This window comes from Candoia aspera, chromosome 3 (assembly GCF_035149785.1).
Source record: "Candoia aspera isolate rCanAsp1 chromosome 3, rCanAsp1.hap2, whole genome shotgun sequence".
In the NCBI taxonomy this organism is placed as follows: Eukaryota; Metazoa; Chordata; class Lepidosauria; order Squamata; family Boidae; genus Candoia; species Candoia aspera.
This window is the reverse complement of record NC_086155.1, coordinates 55236281-55255230: the sequence shown is the minus strand read 5'-3', so window position 1 is coordinate 55255230 and position 18950 is coordinate 55236281. Positions and strand designations below refer to the sequence as shown.

Genomic DNA, 18950 nt, shown 5'->3' with positions numbered 1-18950 from the left:
GCTAAAAGTGCCATAAAAACAGTGCATCACAAACGTAAGTGGCAATGAAAACAGTGATAGTGCCCCTGTGATATTCCCCCCTCCCCTTGAACTACAGACATGCAGAGGTAGCACAGATGAACCTGTCCCTTCTGAAAGATCTCCCCAAACACTCTGCTGGAACCCTCACCTTGAAAAATGTGGTTGCGTCCAAACTTGGGGATGTCAGGATGTTGGGTGATGAAGTCTTCCAGGAAACTTGTGAGGTGATAACCCTGTCGTAATGCCATGTGAGATCCAAGCAGATACTGGTGCACAATGCGCAGGTGAAAATCATAGCTGAACGAATGCACGTGCATAAGATCACGTACTTTGTCACACTCCTCTGTGAACAGCATAGAAAGCTGAGGAGAGAGCAACTGGGAGTGAGTGTTGGCAAAACTAGCATATGGTCAGAAGAGTTGGGTGTAATGGATCCAAATGGTACTGAGAAAAGGGATAATTTGATTGATTGATTGATTGATGGAAGATATCTGAGCGAATACTCATTTCATTACCAAGCTAAGCAACATACAATTATTGTTGAACAGAAGGCAGTTTGGTCAGTAGTCCTAGTACACTGAATTCTGGGGCTGAAAAGCTAGCTAAGCTTGTGTACTTCTGCTCAGCTACGAAGAGAAAGCTCTGTGCTCTGAAATATACAATCTTCATCTAGCCAGCAATCTAACGCATTTTGCAAAAGCAGCATAGACAAATTATGCTGGGAAAAAAACAACTACAATGTAAGTAGAACTCCTCAGTTAATAACCAAAAAGGATACATTCTGGAGAAAATGTTGAATTGTACATTTTCTAATTTCTGCTTCAGGAGAATTAAGCAGAATCTTTTACTTACTATGCCTGGTACAGGTCATAATCTGTATCATGAGAATGTATCAAGCAAGTATGGAAGACTGAAAGGCCTCTTTCGGATACATATGCTGCTCCATAAGAAAGAAGGACTGTGATTTTAAGATAATACAACCAACATACAAGGAAATTTTAACTAGTCTCAGCAAATGAATTCCTGCGATGCAAAATCAAGAGAACGTGTAGTCTTCAAATTTCAAGCTGCCTGCTGCACATATACAGTATTTTGATGACATTTTCTATTTCCACTGAGTTTTGCCTCTTGGGGAAACCCAACACATGACAGAATTACCTGTGAGTTGACAGTTTGGCCCATAGGGATTCGTGAGCATTCCAGAGCATATTGCTTCACACAAAAATAGCATCCCTAAGAAGAGGAGTGAAAGATGAAATATCAACTTTCATTAGCTGCTAAAAGCCACACATTGCAGATACCTTTGCTAACTATCCCACATTGAAGACTATCCTTGGAGATTATCCTATCTGCTTCTTGTGGTGGTGTGTATTGCAACCTTTATTTAGAAACTGTGAGGCAGATAGGGGTGTGTATAGTTTTTTAAAAGCGAACGGATATTTTCAAATACATCCAAATTCCAGAGGGAATTTGTACTCCGCAACAATAAAAAAGAGATGTAGCTGTATGCCACATAAACATTATGACTGAACTGACATAAAAGCACCTGAAAGGAAGTAAAACAAAATAAATATTATTCTTTAAAACAGCTAATTCAATGAAGGAAACATTGCCTCCATCCTAGATGATTATCTCAGCTCTATTTTTCCTTCTATAGTTCAGCTGCTGTGTTGGACCCAGAGACTTCCAAAAGTTGTTACAAATTGTAGTGTTTAATCTGATATTAAGGGGAAATGATTAAATATATAACTGAAGGCATCATAACAATTATATTTGATTAGTCACATGTGAATATAAATGTAAATGAAATGAAATCAAGATTAAGTTTGTCCCAAATTCAATCCATATTTTTTAGAGTGCCAATCCAACAGAATACTCAAAACTGAAATGTGACGGTCAGCCTAGAAAAAGTCCCCCCGCCCCAATTCCAGCAATTCTAGTGCACACCATCTCACAATGGTTGGCCATACTCTTATTTTCCCCATTGTACCTGTAGTTCATCTTGAGAATGTGCTGATCTAGGAACCCTGACTGTGGCTCTTCCTACTTAAACCATATGGTCTAGTCATGGCAAAAGGCAGTTTCCACTCACCTGGAAAGCCAATTCCATTAGTACAATGCCCCCAGGCAAAGCTCTTTGCAAATGGTATGTAGTGACAGGAGGGTTCATGGTCTAGAAAATCAATACATAATTTTTTTTTTCAGGAGTACACCTCCAGGATTGTTTGAAGATGCCTAGAAAATATGCTCCCAAGGGAATCACTGGCTAGGAAACATAAGGCTCCATCCCTCGCTTAGATGGCCTATCCTCCCTCCAGCTAACCACCCATCTAGGATGAAGCAACTATGCCAACAGATCCTGCCACCACCCTGCCCAAACCTAGCTTTCTTACCTTTGGACTCCCATCTGCCTTTGGTCTGGAGTATGAGAAGGAGCCCCGTGTCTCACTGCCCATTGATGCCAGAGCTCTGATCCGGCTGGTGCTGTTGGAAATCCAGAGTAATACAGACACTGGAATATCAAGGATCTACAAGGATAGCCTCCCATCACCTTTTGATTCATAAACAGACTTAAAATCTTGCATGTCTCCTTTTAACATTTCCAAGCTTTTCCAAATGATAATTTTTCAACCAAATTTTGCAGGAAGCTCTCCCCCAAAGGAAGTATGTCTCTGTCATATGCTTTGCTGCTACCCACAACAGTTAAAAAAACCTCATTCTCCTCACTTGTAAATCACCTCCCCTTGCTAATTCATACTAACCTGCGAGCAGGTGAGGCTGGGCGCACCTGTACCAAGATGAAGCCCATGCTTTGCAGATACTGTATATATTGCTGTAGAAAGGCATGACACAACTCTAGCAGCCAAGCCTCATCCTTGGATCGACACGGTAGCCCTTCTGCAGAGTCACAACTGTGGCTACGGTCCCTACCAGATGCTGTGGAGTCATTGGAGCGATGGCGCTTCTGAATGCAAGCAAACAATCAGACAATGACATTTTCTCAGAGAAAATTTGAACTAATGATCTTACAGTAACTTTTGGGCTTCAGTCTTGCAGTGAACCCACAAAACAGCTTTGATAACTAGGAGAGAACCAGACGTATTAACTCAGCCCCAACTTGTTAGGAAAATACAGTAATAATAGGATTTAAAGGACCTCCATCTAATGGACTTTGGATACAATGGATCTAAGTCTGGACATTCCCCCCAAATAATAGACAAAGTCCATGAAATTGAAGTTTTCTGTTTCTGAGAAGATTGGAAGGGGTGACAAGCCAGAGGGAAGTCTGGTGGTGGGAAAGGGCTGAAAAGATTTGGGGTAGGGTGAAGGTCCTGCAGGAAGATTGGCAATAATGATGGGAGGGCACCATTGGGAATGGAATTGAAAGCACCAGCAGGTCTGATGGATACTTCATGCATGTGTAAAATGGCAGATAGTCTGCTCATGCATATGCAAAAATATCTCTCCAAATGAATAGACAATAGTTTTTAAGGATCACTCTCCCCCCAATGATTCTTTAAATGGAAGTTTTACTCTAAACTCTTCTATCGGACTCCTGTCAAATAGTTCACTCAATTAGTTCAATCTGGGAAAAATCCTCTTATGTGCCTTCCTTGTATAGTAGTTGAGGAGGAAAGAGATTACAAAAGGCGCATTTCCCTCTCCCCTGGCTTCACCTTGCCTTCCAGCTTGCTTTGTTGGTCAGCCTGAATCTGCTGCCGGAAGCCTGGATCAAAGAGCAGGGGTGTAGCACAGTAATGGACCAAGCGTGATGACTGCTTCAGGGTTTCTAGGTCTGCAAGCTGCACACATATACACAGGAGAAAACTTTTGCACGTTGCTAGGCCTATTTCATTTGTTGATTAATGCCCCACTGATGTAAAATACCCCAAGAACAAAGGGGAAGCTTTCAAAGGCAAAGGTGCCATAATCTCCCTCTAAAGTATTTTTCTCCAGACCACAGACAACTTATGGAGGTATGGCATACCACCGGCCCTATCTGAAGGTCTGCTCTATGAAATATATTCAAAGAACCAAACGAGAACAAAAGGAAATTTATCTGCTGCTTCTAACTTATTTATCTTGCACAAAAAAAGAGGGGCAGAATATTTATTTATTTATTCAATTTATATAGTTGCCCATCTCAGACCAGTGACTCTGGGAGGCTAACAGTTGTGCCTACTGTAGGTCACCTCTGAATATGCTGTTTCAAGCGGAAAGAAAACCTGTGATCTGCTCTGACATGACCAAGATACTATATGAAAATTAATTTCTAATTAATTGTTGGGTTCTTGGTGCTCTGTAAGCTATATAAAAACAGCCACCAAACTCCACTGCATATTAACATATTGATGGTGTTACCAAGTAAGGTAACAAAACATCTGCAAAATGAGAACCAAGCTCAGAGAGCACCAAGAACCCAACAATTGATATCCTGTCAATATTTAATGAAAAACTGATTTCTTCTACTATAAGACTTGACAATGGAGCCTGAATCAGGGACATTATTCTGGTTTCTCTTCAGATCATATAAATCTTTCACATTTTAAAGATATTCGGAGCAGATGAAAACTGATTCATCTGTTCTTCTGAATGTAGCTGTTTTTGGTAGCTCCGAGCTGCAAACATGACTAAAGTCTATTGTGTCTCTTGGACACAGAGAGGGTGATACCCTGATATGCCATGATTTCTGGTCAGCTGCCCTTCAGGGTTGTTGTTGTTGTTTGTGCCTTTGAGTCAGTGCTGACTCCTGGCGACTACCTGGACAAGTCCCTGCAGTTTTCTTTGCAAGGTTTTTTGGAAGTCATTTGCCATTGCCTCCTTCCAAGGGGTGAGCGTGACTAGCCAAGGTCACCCAGCTGGTATCATGCCCAAGGCAGGGCTAGAACTCATGGTCTCCCAGTTTCTAGCCTGATGCCTTAACCACCACACTGGCCTTCGCTTGCCCTTAAGTAGCAAGTTAAAATACTTGTTAAACAATACCGAACCATACCTTCATTTTATAAAGAATTCTAACAGAACACTCATTCCAGTGTTAGTACTCTTTGTCTGTGAGTTCTCATATAACTGTCAATATTTTTGCTCACAGTAGCTTTATACACAAAGTGATATTTCTTATCTACTCAGCTCCAGAAAGTCCTAACCATATGTTAGAAACAGTATCTGGAACATCTTATCTTGCGTTCTTCACGAACCTCATGTGCATTCTTTATGAATAGTGTGCTACATGGAGTATGTAACTGTTTGGCAAAGTCAGCAATGGCAAAGGAACAATTCATACGCCAACTACCCTCATGCTATTTTTCTTCCCCATTCCTGAATGTGGCAAAAGTAAAGCAACACATTAGGGGAACTATTTGTCTACATTTGTATTATGATTTGTATGATAACACTGGCACTTTTTAAAACTGTTATACTCACAGAACTTACAAGAGAAGTGCATGATTTATAAGCTCCACACAATGCCCACATCTAGGAACAAGTATAGGAAGGAGGAGGGAAGGGCATTCCTATGGGTAAACTAGCTTATAGTCCATCAGCTAGGATTGTCCAAACAAGTGATGAACACTGGTAATAAACAAATATGCATTTACACCAACATGAGAACAGCAGCAATGGAAATGATTCCCTAAAGACCTATATTCCAAGATTCCAATGGCGTAATTCACAGCTTTTCCTTATAGAAAAGAACATTTTATGGGAATATCATAATCACTCTTGCAGCTTCTCAAATCCCAGCCCCATGTCCCATCCCCAAACTCACACTGATGGGCATGTTGGATTGAGCGGAACGCTGTTGCCATGTCACAAAAAGGTTCTCAATCTTCATCTGTTTCTCCAGCTCTGTGGAACAGGAACAGGAGCTGAAGAGAGCAGGACTCTAAGGTTCTTGGTCTATCAGGTTCTTCTTTTCCAGAGAGCATTCTCAACTGAAAACTTATGCCTTTAAAGTTTCATACATTTGCCTATACTATAGATTTGACATCTTCAGAAATGGGGACTAATGCTGGCTCCATTCTATTGCCTTGTCTTTGTCTGCCTTGCTGAATTCCTCCTTGGCCAGATCTCTCACAGGGATTCTCAGGATAGCCCCAGAACTGTAATAATGCCAGACCTTGCCCACCGCTCCCCTTTATACCTAACTTTACACCGACCTTTCCTCTCTGTGTTCTTGATCTCCAGGAACTGAGCTCCATGTTGGGCTACAGGGTCATGAACACCCTGTTCTGGGTTGTGAACAATAGGCTGGATGACTGAAACATCTCGAAGGGCTTCGTCAAAGGGGACCATGTCAGGAGGGAAGTGCAAAGGCTGCAAGATGCGTGCAGAACTGCTGAGACGACCTTGATCCTTGCTTGGAGGAACACTAGGGCTCCGAATCAGGGCATCAATTTCCAGGGTAGAGTTTAGGAAGGGATTTTGCTCCTGGACACAAAGAGATGAAGTATCAGTTTGGAGGCAGACAGTAATGAAAACAGAATGAAGAAGAAGCAGAGGTACCTGCTTGCTGTCCTCATGCCATGGAGTGTCCATATAACAGTAATGATGGAACAGCCCAAGCTTCTGGCTAAGCAAACAGTGTACCACGTGGGCTCGGGCATTCTGCCACTGCAGTAAGCGAGTGAGAGAGTTGTTCAGGGCACTGCCCAGGTCCACTGACCAATTGTAAGTGTAGAGCACCAACTGGAGGGAAAAACGAGACAAGAAAAGCTCATTCCCAGCACTGCTTGATCAGACTGCAGACAGTCAAATGAATTTTATTGCTGCCTAGCTTTCACTCATAAATCCATACCTTTTTGTCAATGATTTCCATGAAGAGGAATCTTTGACGGGGGGCAACATCACAACCCTTATCTGCAGAGCTAAGCTCAGTACTCTCAAAACGCTGGAATCCTTTGACAGCTGGAAGATAGGATGGCTTAATGGAACGTAGTTCCTGAACCCAGAGGTGGTAAAAGAACCAGGCTGCTTTTATCTTTTCCCTCCCCAGCGTTACTCACCTTGTTCTGTACTGCAGCGCCACTGGTGAAAGCTCCGTCCGAGCAGAATAAAACGTCGAGTAACAGCTGGGCGAGCACTGGTGCCTGGTGTCAGAGAATATGGCACAAAGGACATGCCTTGAGGACCACTGCAGCAAAGGTTAAGATATTACATGTAGGTATGCTAATATCCATCTGATAGTTCCAGCTTCCTCCCCACATTATTCCCATGTTTGTTAAGGAAGCTCCTAAGACCATAAGCAGCTCCCTATTATCTGGACAGTTTAACCTCAGCATTTACCTGACTTTTTCAAACACTTTGATAGTGGTGTCACTTGCTAAAATAGTGACCAGATTCACTACTTCCAGCATGATAGAAGGCAGCAGGAAGCGGGAGACACTTTCCAGGACACACTGTTGCACAGATGGACACCCTGCACAGGGAGAAAACCACCATGTATCTGAACAAAATTCACCAGCAAAATAATTCTCAAAAAGGCAAGAAGCTTTGTGGCTCATCAGTAAGATTCAATTATTATTTAACCTTATTCTGGGTTTTGAGCTTTTATTATCATTCTTATGACTGCAAGCTATTTTTTCCACATAGAGGAGTTGGACTAAAGGAACAGAATCTGAGATTTATACTTTGTACTTATTTGGGGCGGGGGGGATGTTTCCTTGTAAGGAGATCCAGATTTAAAATTTTATATGAACACTGAAAGAAGAGCAGAATCTCTCCATGCCAAGCTAAGCTGAAACCAGGGAAACAGGGAAATAATCGGGACACAGAGTTAGAAACATACCCAAACGGTTCATGAAAGCCATCCAGGACTGGCATGTCTGATTGAAAACTGGGTGCAAAATTCCAACATCTCCCTCTTCTAGCTGGCAGGCCCGACGTCTACAAAGAGAAAATCTATTATTTAATATCAAAATCCAAGTGGTTCAAGGATAGAAACCAGGAGACTGAGAGTTCTAGTCTCGCCTTAGGCATGTAGGCCGGCTGGGTGACCTTGGGCCAGTCCCTCTCTCTCAGCCCAACTCACCTCACAGGGCTGCTGTTGTGGGGAAAGTAGGAGGAGGAAGGAGTATTTGGTATGTTCGCCACCATGAGTTATTTATAAAAAAATAATAAAGGCGGGATAGAAAATAAGTAAATACATAAAAATTGGGGTAGCAGATCTCTTGCTTACCCCCTTCTGTCCAAGGTTTACACTATATTATCTGTACCTAGTAACACTACAGTAGTTGTTCTATTACTTATCAGATTAGACCCATTTTGAGGATGGGGGAGCTTCATGTACACTCCCGTGAATAAAAAAAGTGCAGGATTTGGAAGAAATAACCCTCCCACAATTCCCGAGAAGATGCGGGATAGAAAGCACTGTCATGCTTGCCTTTGGGCCTGTTCCTGCTCTGAAGCAGCACGCTCCTGGCTTGAGGGCTGCTTTACGCTTTCGGTCTTATGGCGACGGCGACTGCGACTCTCTTCAGGCCGCTCCAGCACAATGTCGTCTGTGGTCTTGGGGCTTCCTTGTTCCACCATCTCTGGTTTGCTCTGACAATTAAGATGGAACACAAAAAGCTGTTAAGCTTCTGTATTACACAAGCTTTTGTTACCACCACATTCTGCATTTATATGGCCTTTTTCAAACATTCAAAGAATACTATAATAATCCATACATAATAGGATACAAATACATTATTCTGCAACTATAATGCTTAACACATATGGTGGGTCTGATTTAAAACAGGTATCCAACTATGCCATCAGACCAGAGGCCTTTTCTAGAGATCCTTTATGGGGTAAATGTCAAAGCATTTCCTGGAACCTGTGACCCACGAAGCTGAAAAATACCTCTTAACAGTCTGGGGCTGAAAAGGGTTGGTTTATGAAGCATGTGTCATGTTCACCGTTTCAATGTTCTGAATACATCGTAACGTTTCGCATGTCATTTTCCTGACCCGGGTTTGCTGGAGGGAAATTTCCAGCCATGCCAGGCTGTAATCTGTTTACTGCACTGTGGAATGTATGTTTGGGTTATTGCCTCTGTCCAGAGTTACTTTCCCAGGCCAATGTGGGTAACGGTTGCTAACACCTGGGGAGGGGGTGGTTGCTAAGAGGGAGCGAGGGCGGGACTGGATTTGAAGCGAGGGTTTTTAGTTTGTATTTGGCGCGCTTTTGCTCATTCTCAGCTTTCTTTGTATTTGCATACTATTATTTCAATAAATCCATTATCCTTAAGCCCTTGCTTGTGAGACTGAGTCTGTTAGAATAGGCAATCATTACAGCATGTAGCAGGTCACAAAATATGGCCAGTGCACTGACAGTCTTGCACTTTGCCTCAACAGTCCTTCAATTCAGTTTCTGTTTGTGAGTCTTGACCCTCCCCCTTCACCACCCTCAAAACAGCTCCCACCACCATTTGCCGTAGTCATTACCAGCATATCCCAGAAGCTCCGTCGTCCCATCTTGCTTGCAGGTATAACAGGTTCACCCAGAATTGTGGTGGGTACTGGGAAGGGCAAAGATGGAGGGCAAACTCTGCCTCTGGCATGCTGAGTCAGTCCTTTTGATTCAGACATTGTCCGGCGCAGGCTTCCTGAAAGCACAGTCTCTCTTACAGCTACTGAAGATCCCACACTGCTCAAACCAGACACTCCCTCTCTTTTTCCAGTCACAATTCTTCTCAGTAGGAGGAATTGTCTTCAGCAATGTGGCTTTGTCTTTTAGAAGCTGTTTTAGCCTCAATGAGCCCTTGTTGTTTTATGTGGCAGCCAGCCAAAAAGAACTCCACAAAAAGCAATCATAACCTTAGAAAAGAGCTATAACTCCATGGTAGCAAATGTTCCTAAGTTCAAGCCCTGCTTTCTCCAGGGTTGCTCAGGAAAGACAGACCCTTATCAAAAGCCTCAAGAGCAATTAGATAATACAGAATTAAATTCACTGAGGCAGCTTCCTTTGCTTCTAAGAACAGTCATATGAGAGCCAGGAAACACTTGGCTGCAATAATTTCACAGAATTTAGTGACACAGAAACTGAAAAATCTTACCAACATTACCCAGATCCTCCAGCTCAGTGGATGGCTCAACACACAATGGGTTGGGGAGTACATGAAATTCCATGAGAGCATCACAGAGGGCATGGCGCAGGGCACTGCGCAGTCTTTCAGACAGTTGCAACAAGCTGATGTTTCCTTTCTCCCAGATGTCAAGGCGCACCAGAGGAGAGAGGGCTGCAAAGAAAAAGCCTGTTTCAAGAAAATGCCTCTTAGAAAAGGCTAGGGCAATTCCCAAATGAACCCTGAACTTAGGCAGCCAGATGTGCACCTGGTCTCATTATTTTGCTCACAAGCTATCTCTCAGAAAACAGAAGCCCTGCCTTCCTACCTGGCTGTGATTTGCCAGGTTCAGACTCATGCTTGCTGACTGTAGTCAAGCTCTCAAAGTCCGCCTCTGGTAGAAATGAAGTGTTCAGCAGGACAGTGGATGGCCTCACCCAGCGAGCCAGTGAAATGGGATTTCCGCAGTCATCCACAAAGGACAGGGCAATGCATGCAACACCTGCAGGGAAATAAAAGGCCTGCTTGAGTCCAATCAACCTGGTACTTGTTTCAGAAACTCAGCATCCTTGGGATGCTACTCAGGAAAGTAAAAAAAAAAAAAAGTATGGGCAGAAAGGGTGAAACAAATGTGGACAAGGAAATCAACATACACGTGGATAACGAAGAGACCTTCCCCCACTAGGAATGGACTTTTACCTACAAAACAGTGACATTCATTGCAGGCTTAGCAAAATTCAGCCAGCAAAAGCATCAGACAACAGATCAGCCCTCTCTAAATTATTTTTACTTATTCCAGCAAACAGCAGCAAGCAAGCAAGCAGCTCCTTTCCTGAACTGTGTCAGGATCCTTTGAAAACTGGGGATCAAGATTTGTGGTGGTAATCTTTCAGTTCTCCTATCCTTCTTCTGGCCTGCAACTGCACCACGTCATTTAGTACCCATGAAAAAAAAAGAGAATTACAAATGGTAACTCTAGGAATCAACTTTGCCAAGCAAAATCTCTTACTAATATTCTCATGCCAATGTTCCTAAGAAGCCTGTGCAAGAAGGTAAAGAAACACTCTATAGATAGCATCAGCAGACACCAACAGCATTTAGGTTTTAAAAATAGCATCAACTATAGACAGTAGTGAGTTTCCTCCATGCAGAAGGTGGCATGATGGCAGAGGCATTGTAGATGCTATCTCAATCATGCACCCCATTGTCAAAGGTAATCATAACATGCTCGGCACCTCCTAATAGCATGATCTCGGCTTGATGTAGCCTTTGCATGGGAAGAAATAGATCTCGTGGAGATATGCCTCCTAAACCATGCCTAGGAAAGAGAAAGAGAGCCTATTCCAGGCAAGCAATAAGCCCTCTCACGGAAGCAAACTGATCCTCCTTGCCTTTGAGTATATTCTGACTCCCAGCATTGCTGAAACATAATCACATTATTGACTCAACAGCCACGAGAACAGAGGTAAAGGAAGAGCTAGTAGTGTCATCTATTCTCTGTTAGGTATAGAACCATAAGGCTGAAAGTTGCCAAAAATACTTAGAAATCCATCCATCAATCTACATGTAAAGTACCTGCTGCAAAAGGTGCATAATACAAAAGGCACTCAAGTGCTCCAGTCCTATTTCCACAGATCCAGCAGCTTAAGGTCCTGAGCAAACATGTCACCAGGAATATTTCTTGCCCAAGCTTGGCATTTATTCTGACCTTGAGTGTAAAATCCATTTAGTGAAGACTGTTTCAAAATGCACTGCAGGATCAGGCATCTCAAGCTATCCATCAACCTGCTATCAGTTGCACAGTTCTCCACCTTTATGCCAGAGTATCATGGAATCCCATTCCACAATTCCAACATTACAGAAGAAAACAGGCTATTGATCTGTGCTGCAAAATAAGCCCTAAAGTAGTATATGCTCCATAGAATTATATAGATCTTCTGAAACGTGCAAGATCCTTGCTCCCATCACTGTTTCAAGAATGTTATAACTGGGAGGTTTAAATGTGAAAAGAAAAATAGTTATTCTATCTCCATCTGAAGCCACAAAATATGCAGAACATACAGCCATTACTTCCTTTTTTTGTTGTGAATTATTCAACCTCAACAAATAATCCTTGCTTGAAGAAAGGCCTCTCCTTGGAACTAGAAGAAAGGTTCGGAGCTGGAAAAGGTCTGGGTGACAACACTGAAGAGGAAAAATGGGTGACACAGTAAACAACAGAGCAGAAGCCAACAGCACAGCAGGCACAGGATCAAAATGAGGATGGGAAGCAGCACTGGAAGAAGTTCAGTGGCCCACTGGAATCTACAGGAAGCTACCTTGAAACTGGGAAGGTGGAAACAGGTGCTGCACAAGATCCAACATGGAACCTACATGACAGAAGAATGGTCAGACACACTTTGAAGTGATGCATTACCCACACAACCGAACCACAGTGCAGGTGGAAAGGGAGGCAAGAATATGTAAAATACATGCATTACTCTCTCTGCATATGGGCAACACCAATCAACATTACCAGCTAAGTGAATGGGCCAAAACCCAGAAAGTCTTGTCCCAAGCAGAAGTATTTTAATTCCTGCTCAGAATTTGGCTCCCTATTCAAGAACATTATATCCTCACCTACATGTTGTTTCATTTTAATCTCCTTCGTCATGGATCAGAAAATGTGCAATCCACACTGAACAACAGCCATCACTGAATTACAATCCACAAATGACAGAGAACGATTAAAAAAAAAAAGTTCCTCTTCATCATATTGGGGACAGAGCATCAGACCTGCCTTTGCTAACCCTCCAGCTACGCTATACTTCCACTCTTATAATGCCCAGATAACATGGCCATTGACTATGCTGGTTGAAGAGAATGGGTAACACATCTGGAGAACACCAGACTTGGGAAGACTGCAAGATATATAGATGCATGGAGACTTCATAGCCTGGTTCATATGGACCAAACAAGAGACAGATGGCTCTTCACGGAATCTTCTACTTTTTGTAGCCCAGCTAGCTTTTGCTTTCACATATCTAAGACCGCTCCAAAGGGCTCTAGTTTTCTGCTACAGAGCGTTCTAATCTTTATCCTGTTCTAATGGAGCACAGATGCTTATTACCTTTCCCACCGGTGCCTTGACCTCCTGGCTTATTATATAGATAGAGATCCAGTTCAGGGCTGTTGCTGCTGCTGTTCTGGTTAAAGTAGTGCTGAGAAGCAAGGAAAAAGTGGTTAATTCAGGCAACTGTTAAGATATGCCTCCTCAAAAAAGAAAGCTTAATTTAGAGTCCTCAAGACTAAAATTATGACGCTTTTTAAAGGATAGATAACAGATTTATAGCTCTTTTTTATATGAGAATATTACCAGACTACGGGGATGATTTTCAGTCTAATGAGAGATTATACAGCAGTAAAGCAAACTTTAACTTTTAGCCATAAAATTACTCTCCAGCATGACCAGTTTTCAGTGACTGGAAGCAAAACAACCTGGCATCCTACAGATGTCCACTCAGCCCCAAAGACTGAGCATGCAGCTCAAGGCAACCTCACACTCACCTTGAAGTGGTTCTCCACATTGCTGTCTGTGTACTTGGGTGTGTGCAGAAAGATCAGCAGGTTTTGTCGCAGATAGCACGCCACAGCTGGAAGCCAAGGCAGGCAGGAAGTAGGAAGAGTAAATTGCAGTACTTCAGTGGGCAGGCTGCCAGGAGGTTGTATGAACTGCAGAGAAAATAGGCTATCAATAGTTTGACATTTTGAGACTACAAAGCCCAGAAGGTGGGAGATTTTAGCCAAGGAGTAAAGCTCTTATTTTAAGAGACAAAAATAACCTGAATCAAAAGATACAACAATCTCTGGAAGCAAGACAGTGCTTCCTTCAGCCAATACCTCCACGTCAGCTGGAGTGAGTTTGCAGTTCCGCACAAGCATAACTGTGATGATATCCAGGGTAGCTTCATCCAGACGCCTACGCAGAACCTTCACCAGCTCATCTGTGATCTCAGGTCCTATGAAAGGAGAAACTGTCTGAACTTCTTATACCTGAACTCCATTACAGTTCTTGGATCTGCTACAGTGCTATTTAGGTTACTGTTTTTGAGATCTGCCCTGCCACTCCTCTGCTCTTTCACTTGCTGTTGCTGTGTTAATTACAGTTCCAGACCAAAGATTTGCATATATTAGAGTGAGCTGTGTCACAAGACACAACCTATCCTAAAAGCGCCTTTATAGTATGCCTAGGGGAAATGCTTGGAACAAAGAAGCTACAATGGAAATATATACAAATGAGATTATTAAATTCTAGGAGAAATTTAAGGGAATACAGCTTCTAAATCTTTGTATTTTATTCTGCCAGCAACAACAGCATCTCTGCAGGCCTTCCTTCCTCCTTCTGTCTTATCCAATACTGGATTAGAAATGTGTGCTCAAGCTACCTGCTGGTGCCACTCCATGAACCACTAGCTGGATGTGTCTATCGACTTGGCTTATAGGACGTGCTGAATCCACACTGCGAAAAGAGGCTGTTCCCAAGGACGAGTGAGAGCCCTATTGAAGAGAAACAACATCACAATGCCTGGCTGGAAAGAGAGCAGAGCTCCCATTGTAAGGTAGTCCTCGACCTACGACCATCCAGTCAGTGAACATTTCAAATTACGATGGTGCTGAACAAATGGTGGTTATGACCAGTCCTTGGCATTCTGGCCATCCCAGAACCCCCAAGGTCACATGGTTGCAATCTGGGTGCTTGGCAACCTGTTTGCACTTACAACTGGTTGCCAAGTGCCCCGTGATCACGTGATCACCATTTGCAACCTTCCCTGCCAGCTTCCCCAGAATGCAAGACTTTGGATTTCTGGGGAAGCCGGCAGGGAAGGTTGCAAGTCGCTGTAGAAGTTCACAAGCCGGCAGGAAAGGCTGCAGCACCGGCCATTCGCGTGCACACTCCCTGACCCACACGGCACCTCTCACACATCCTCACACACCCTCTTGTGCAATCCCTCACACCCTCCCTGACCTGCGTGGCACCCCTTGTGCACCCTCCCTGATCTGTAAGCTGCCTTTCATGCACCCCCTTGCACCCTCCCTTGCACCCTTTCTGACCCTCCCCTGAACACCCCTCACTCCCTCCCCCACCCAGCAGCAGCCACTTACCTGCCTGCCGGCCTGGGACTTGCAACTTCCTGCTGGCTTCCTCACTGACTTTGGTTGTGGGAAGCTGGCAGGAAGTTGCCTCGCTTAACGACCATGGGATTTGGTCGACAACAGCAACTGGGACTGCAGGGATTGCCATCGCTAAGTGATGTGGTTGCACTTTATGACCGCATCGCTTAATGACAGAAATTCTGGTCCCAATTGAGGACTACCTGTACTCTCTCTTAGCACCAAGGGCACAGAGGTTCCATGTGAGTGTAACAGATACTCACACTCAAGTCTTCAGTGTAAATGGGCTCCTGGCTGCGTGAAAGTGCCAGTGAACGGCACACGAGACTTTGGATTTCATTTTCCCCAGCCTTCCCACCAGAAGTGGTTTCAGAGAGCCTGGGGCAGAGTAACAAAAGAAGAAAATCAAAATGAATGAAAAACATTCCAAGAGGCACAAGCGAGATAGCATCTGAGTCAATAAAAAGCTGTAGTTCAAGTAGGCTCCTCTGAACTTTGAGAGCACTGCAGTGGGCATGTCCAGGGACACTCTGAACTTACCGTAAATAAAAAACAGACTTGGTTGCACGCTCCTGGTAAACAAACATATTTTTCCTGTTCACAACTGAGAAGGCGTTGAGCACAGAACGCAGGGCTTGGATAGCTACAGGACAGAGATTGAGACAGCGCAAGTTTACGAAGAGAAATATTTAGTCTAATACACCACCTATAGTGATTTTCAGACACCGACCCACCAGTCTCTCCAGGGTCACCACCCATTCATTCAACCCAGCTTCATAATGACCGATCTTCTGGACATATCCGAAAACTGTCCTAATTTTGATATTACTAACAAGCAATAAGCAATACTAGTGAAAAAGTATTAAATGCTAGCAAAGCTCAGGTTAAGGTATTATTTATCAGAGAATATTTGGAAAAAAAACCTTTACTAAAGAATATTTCAAACCCATGTTAACTTCATATACGGTAGTTAGCAGATACAATTTTAAAAAGAGAAGCTATTTCTTAAAACTAGTGTTTTAATACAACTCTTTCCATTTCTGTGAAGGTACAACCTCATCTCACTGCTTCAATCTCTTCCAATTACTTTGCTCAAATCTTGATACTAAAAGCATCTTTATTCTACTGTAAGAGTCCCCTCCTGTAAAATTCTCTCATTTTTTTTAATTACATGATGTACTCTTCCAGTTACTATTTATCATCATCCCCACACTCCAAATCTGCAGCCCACTCTTTTCAGGAAACTGCAGCATCTCTGCCTGATCTCTTCTCTGACATGAAGCCCTGCCATGTTCCAGGCCTACCCTAACAATACCTTTCCTAGCTCCTAGGGACTGCAACTAATAGGAGGGAGAGGACTACTGCAGCAGGACACAACGTCCTGCCCAAGAGTGGGCAGTCTGGGAATAGCTTGCTAAACATCCAAATACCTACCACGTGCAACACCCATATTGGGCCCCATCTTGAGCCTTGAATGCACATGGATGGTGGTGCTCCAGACTGCATCACAGGCAAAATGTCCGGGCATGAACTGCATAGTGGCTGCAAGATAGTCACGGGGCTGGTAGCTTTCCTCTCCAGGGTAATCTGAACAAGGGGAAAGATTACTCCACAGATCTGCTCTGCACCCCTTTTCAATAGCTAGTCCAAAAATCAAGCACAGGCATTTTCTATACAAACACCCACCCACCGCAATCAAAACCCAAACATACACTCAACAGATATTGTTGAGCCCTTGCAGAAAAGTAAGGAAATATATAACCAGCAATGGGCAAGGGGGATTTTCTACTCAAGATACTGCCATAAGTCTTTCAGAATAAAAGGGGACTTATATTCTTCTGTTGTTAATGGGAAGTCTGTTGATGTAGGTGACTAGAATAAAGGTTGTCCTCGCTTAATGACCACAATTGGGACTGGCAATTCTGTTGTTAAGCGACGGGGTGGTTAAGCAAGACATCATATGACCACAACGGACATACAACCTTACTTCTGCTATGGCTGTTAAGCAAATCACCTGCGGTCGTTAAATAAGACATCATGCAACCACACCTTGCAATTTTGCTGCCTGCTTCTCCATTGATTCTGCTTGTCAGAAGCCAGCTGTGAAATGTGCAAATGGCGATCATGTGACTGCAGGGATGCTGCAATGGTCGTAAGGACTGGTCGCAAACTTACTTTTTCAGCGCTGTTGTAACTTTGGATGCTCGTTAAACAGAGCAGTCATTAAGCAAGGACTACCTGTATTATCAAGGGACAAATGTGAAATTTCCAACACAACTGATAGGAAATCAGACACTTGAGCTATAAAACTCAGCATGCTGGCAAGAGCATACATGTGAATAAATCTTGAAGCTCCTACCATCAGGCCCAGTGCGCTGCCGATAGGTATAAGGTGTTTCACTTTTCCAGATATCCTCCTCACTCTCAGCGACCAGCAGAGAATTACAAACGTGGCTATCATGTAGATCTTGTAGCAGCAGCCGCTTCAAAAAGAAGGGAACAGCAAGGATGAATTTAATTATTTCCTCACATCAGGAGTGCCTAGTCACAGTTTTTTGCCCCCTGGTGTTGTTTGGTTAAAAGCTGCCCCAAGAGGTAAGAGTTTGTAAAAAAAAAAGTAGTTTCCTTTAAGCTGAATTTGATCCTTGGTGACTTCACAGACACATCCATGTAGCTTCCTTGGTAATAATACAGAAGTGGTTTGGCATTGTCTTCTTCTGCAATGTTCTTTTTTTACCTCCCTCTCCTCTCCTCTCCGTTCTATTCTTATTTATTTGATTTATATAGCTGCCCATCTCACACACGTTACTGTATGCGGCTTACCATAAAATACATAAAACACACAATATAAAAAATAAAAATAAAATGCATAGCATCTGAGCATCATCCAACCAATTATCCATACAGCCAGTAGATGGGCTCTATTGCATGCCCAAGGCCCCAGTCACAGGCACAAACCCAAGTTTTCAGGCTGAATCTCTCCCCCCACATCAGCTCCAATTGGAACCAGTCCCAGAAGAAAGAAAACAGCCAGCACAACACCGTGCCTTTTACTCCTGGAGTCGGCCCAGAAGGATACCATGGTTGATGGCATCGAAAGTTGCTAAGAGGTCAAGAAGAGCAAGGATGGACGCACCACCCCCACCTGCTCCCGCCAGAGGTCATCTAAGAGTGTGATCAATGCTGTCTTGGTCTCATCCAGGCTGAAAGCAGACTAAAAGGGGTCCAGATAATCCACATTTTCCAAGTCGTCTCAAGCTGCAATGCAACCACCTCCTCTACAACCTTCCATAAAAAGGGAAGGTTGAAAACTGGATGAAAATTGTCCAGAATGGTGGGGTCTAGTGCTGGCCTTTTGAGGAGGGGGTAACCCCCACCTCCTTAAGAGATGGCAGAACCACCTGCTCTCTCAAAGATGAATTAACCACTATCAAAATTCTACCACATGTCCCTTCCCAGAAGGCCTCGACCAGCCAGGAGGGACATGGATCTAACACAGAGATGGCTGCACTAACAGCCCAGAGGACCCTGTCCCACTTCCAACAGATCAAACTCTCCCCAGATAACTGAGTTAGACCTGGCCCCAGTAACCTCCACAGGACCTGCATCAAGGCCAGAGTCCAACTTAGAGTGGATCGGATTGACTGTCCATCAGAAGCCTAGCATACGCTTCACAGCAACCCTGTAGGTGAACCCCAGAGTTACTCCTATATAGCCAAATCCATATAACCTTTGG

At 43.5% G+C, this 18950-nt stretch overlaps 1 protein-coding gene across 1 annotated transcript in view; it reads right to left on the bottom strand.

The window, feature by feature from the left end:
• SZT2 (SZT2 subunit of KICSTOR complex) overlaps positions 1–18950 on the bottom strand; it is an 87876-nt gene that overhangs the window by 7176 nt on the left and 61750 nt on the right. The window contains exons 42-66 of the mRNA XM_063297773.1: positions 17574–17697; positions 16649–16801; positions 15755–15857; positions 15478–15592; positions 14488–14599; positions 13943–14061; positions 13610–13774; positions 13173–13263; positions 10392–10565; positions 10055–10237; positions 9444–9604; positions 8399–8559; positions 7805–7902; positions 7303–7435; positions 7023–7150; positions 6815–6924; positions 6523–6705; positions 6177–6447; positions 5786–5865; positions 3699–3824; positions 2784–2986; positions 2415–2505; positions 2114–2194; positions 1180–1254; positions 170–383 (exon numbers count right to left, since the gene is read on the bottom strand). Of these exons, the coding sequence (XP_063153843.1) occupies positions 170–383; positions 1180–1254; positions 2114–2194; positions 2415–2505; positions 2784–2986; positions 3699–3824; positions 5786–5865; positions 6177–6447; positions 6523–6705; positions 6815–6924; positions 7023–7150; positions 7303–7435; positions 7805–7902; positions 8399–8559; positions 9444–9604; positions 10055–10237; positions 10392–10565; positions 13173–13263; positions 13610–13774; positions 13943–14061; positions 14488–14599; positions 15478–15592; positions 15755–15857; positions 16649–16801; positions 17574–17697 (3454 nt within the window). The remainder of the gene's footprint in view (positions 1–169; positions 384–1179; positions 1255–2113; positions 2195–2414; positions 2506–2783; positions 2987–3698; positions 3825–5785; positions 5866–6176; positions 6448–6522; positions 6706–6814; positions 6925–7022; positions 7151–7302; positions 7436–7804; positions 7903–8398; positions 8560–9443; positions 9605–10054; positions 10238–10391; positions 10566–13172; positions 13264–13609; positions 13775–13942; positions 14062–14487; positions 14600–15477; positions 15593–15754; positions 15858–16648; positions 16802–17573; positions 17698–18950) is intronic.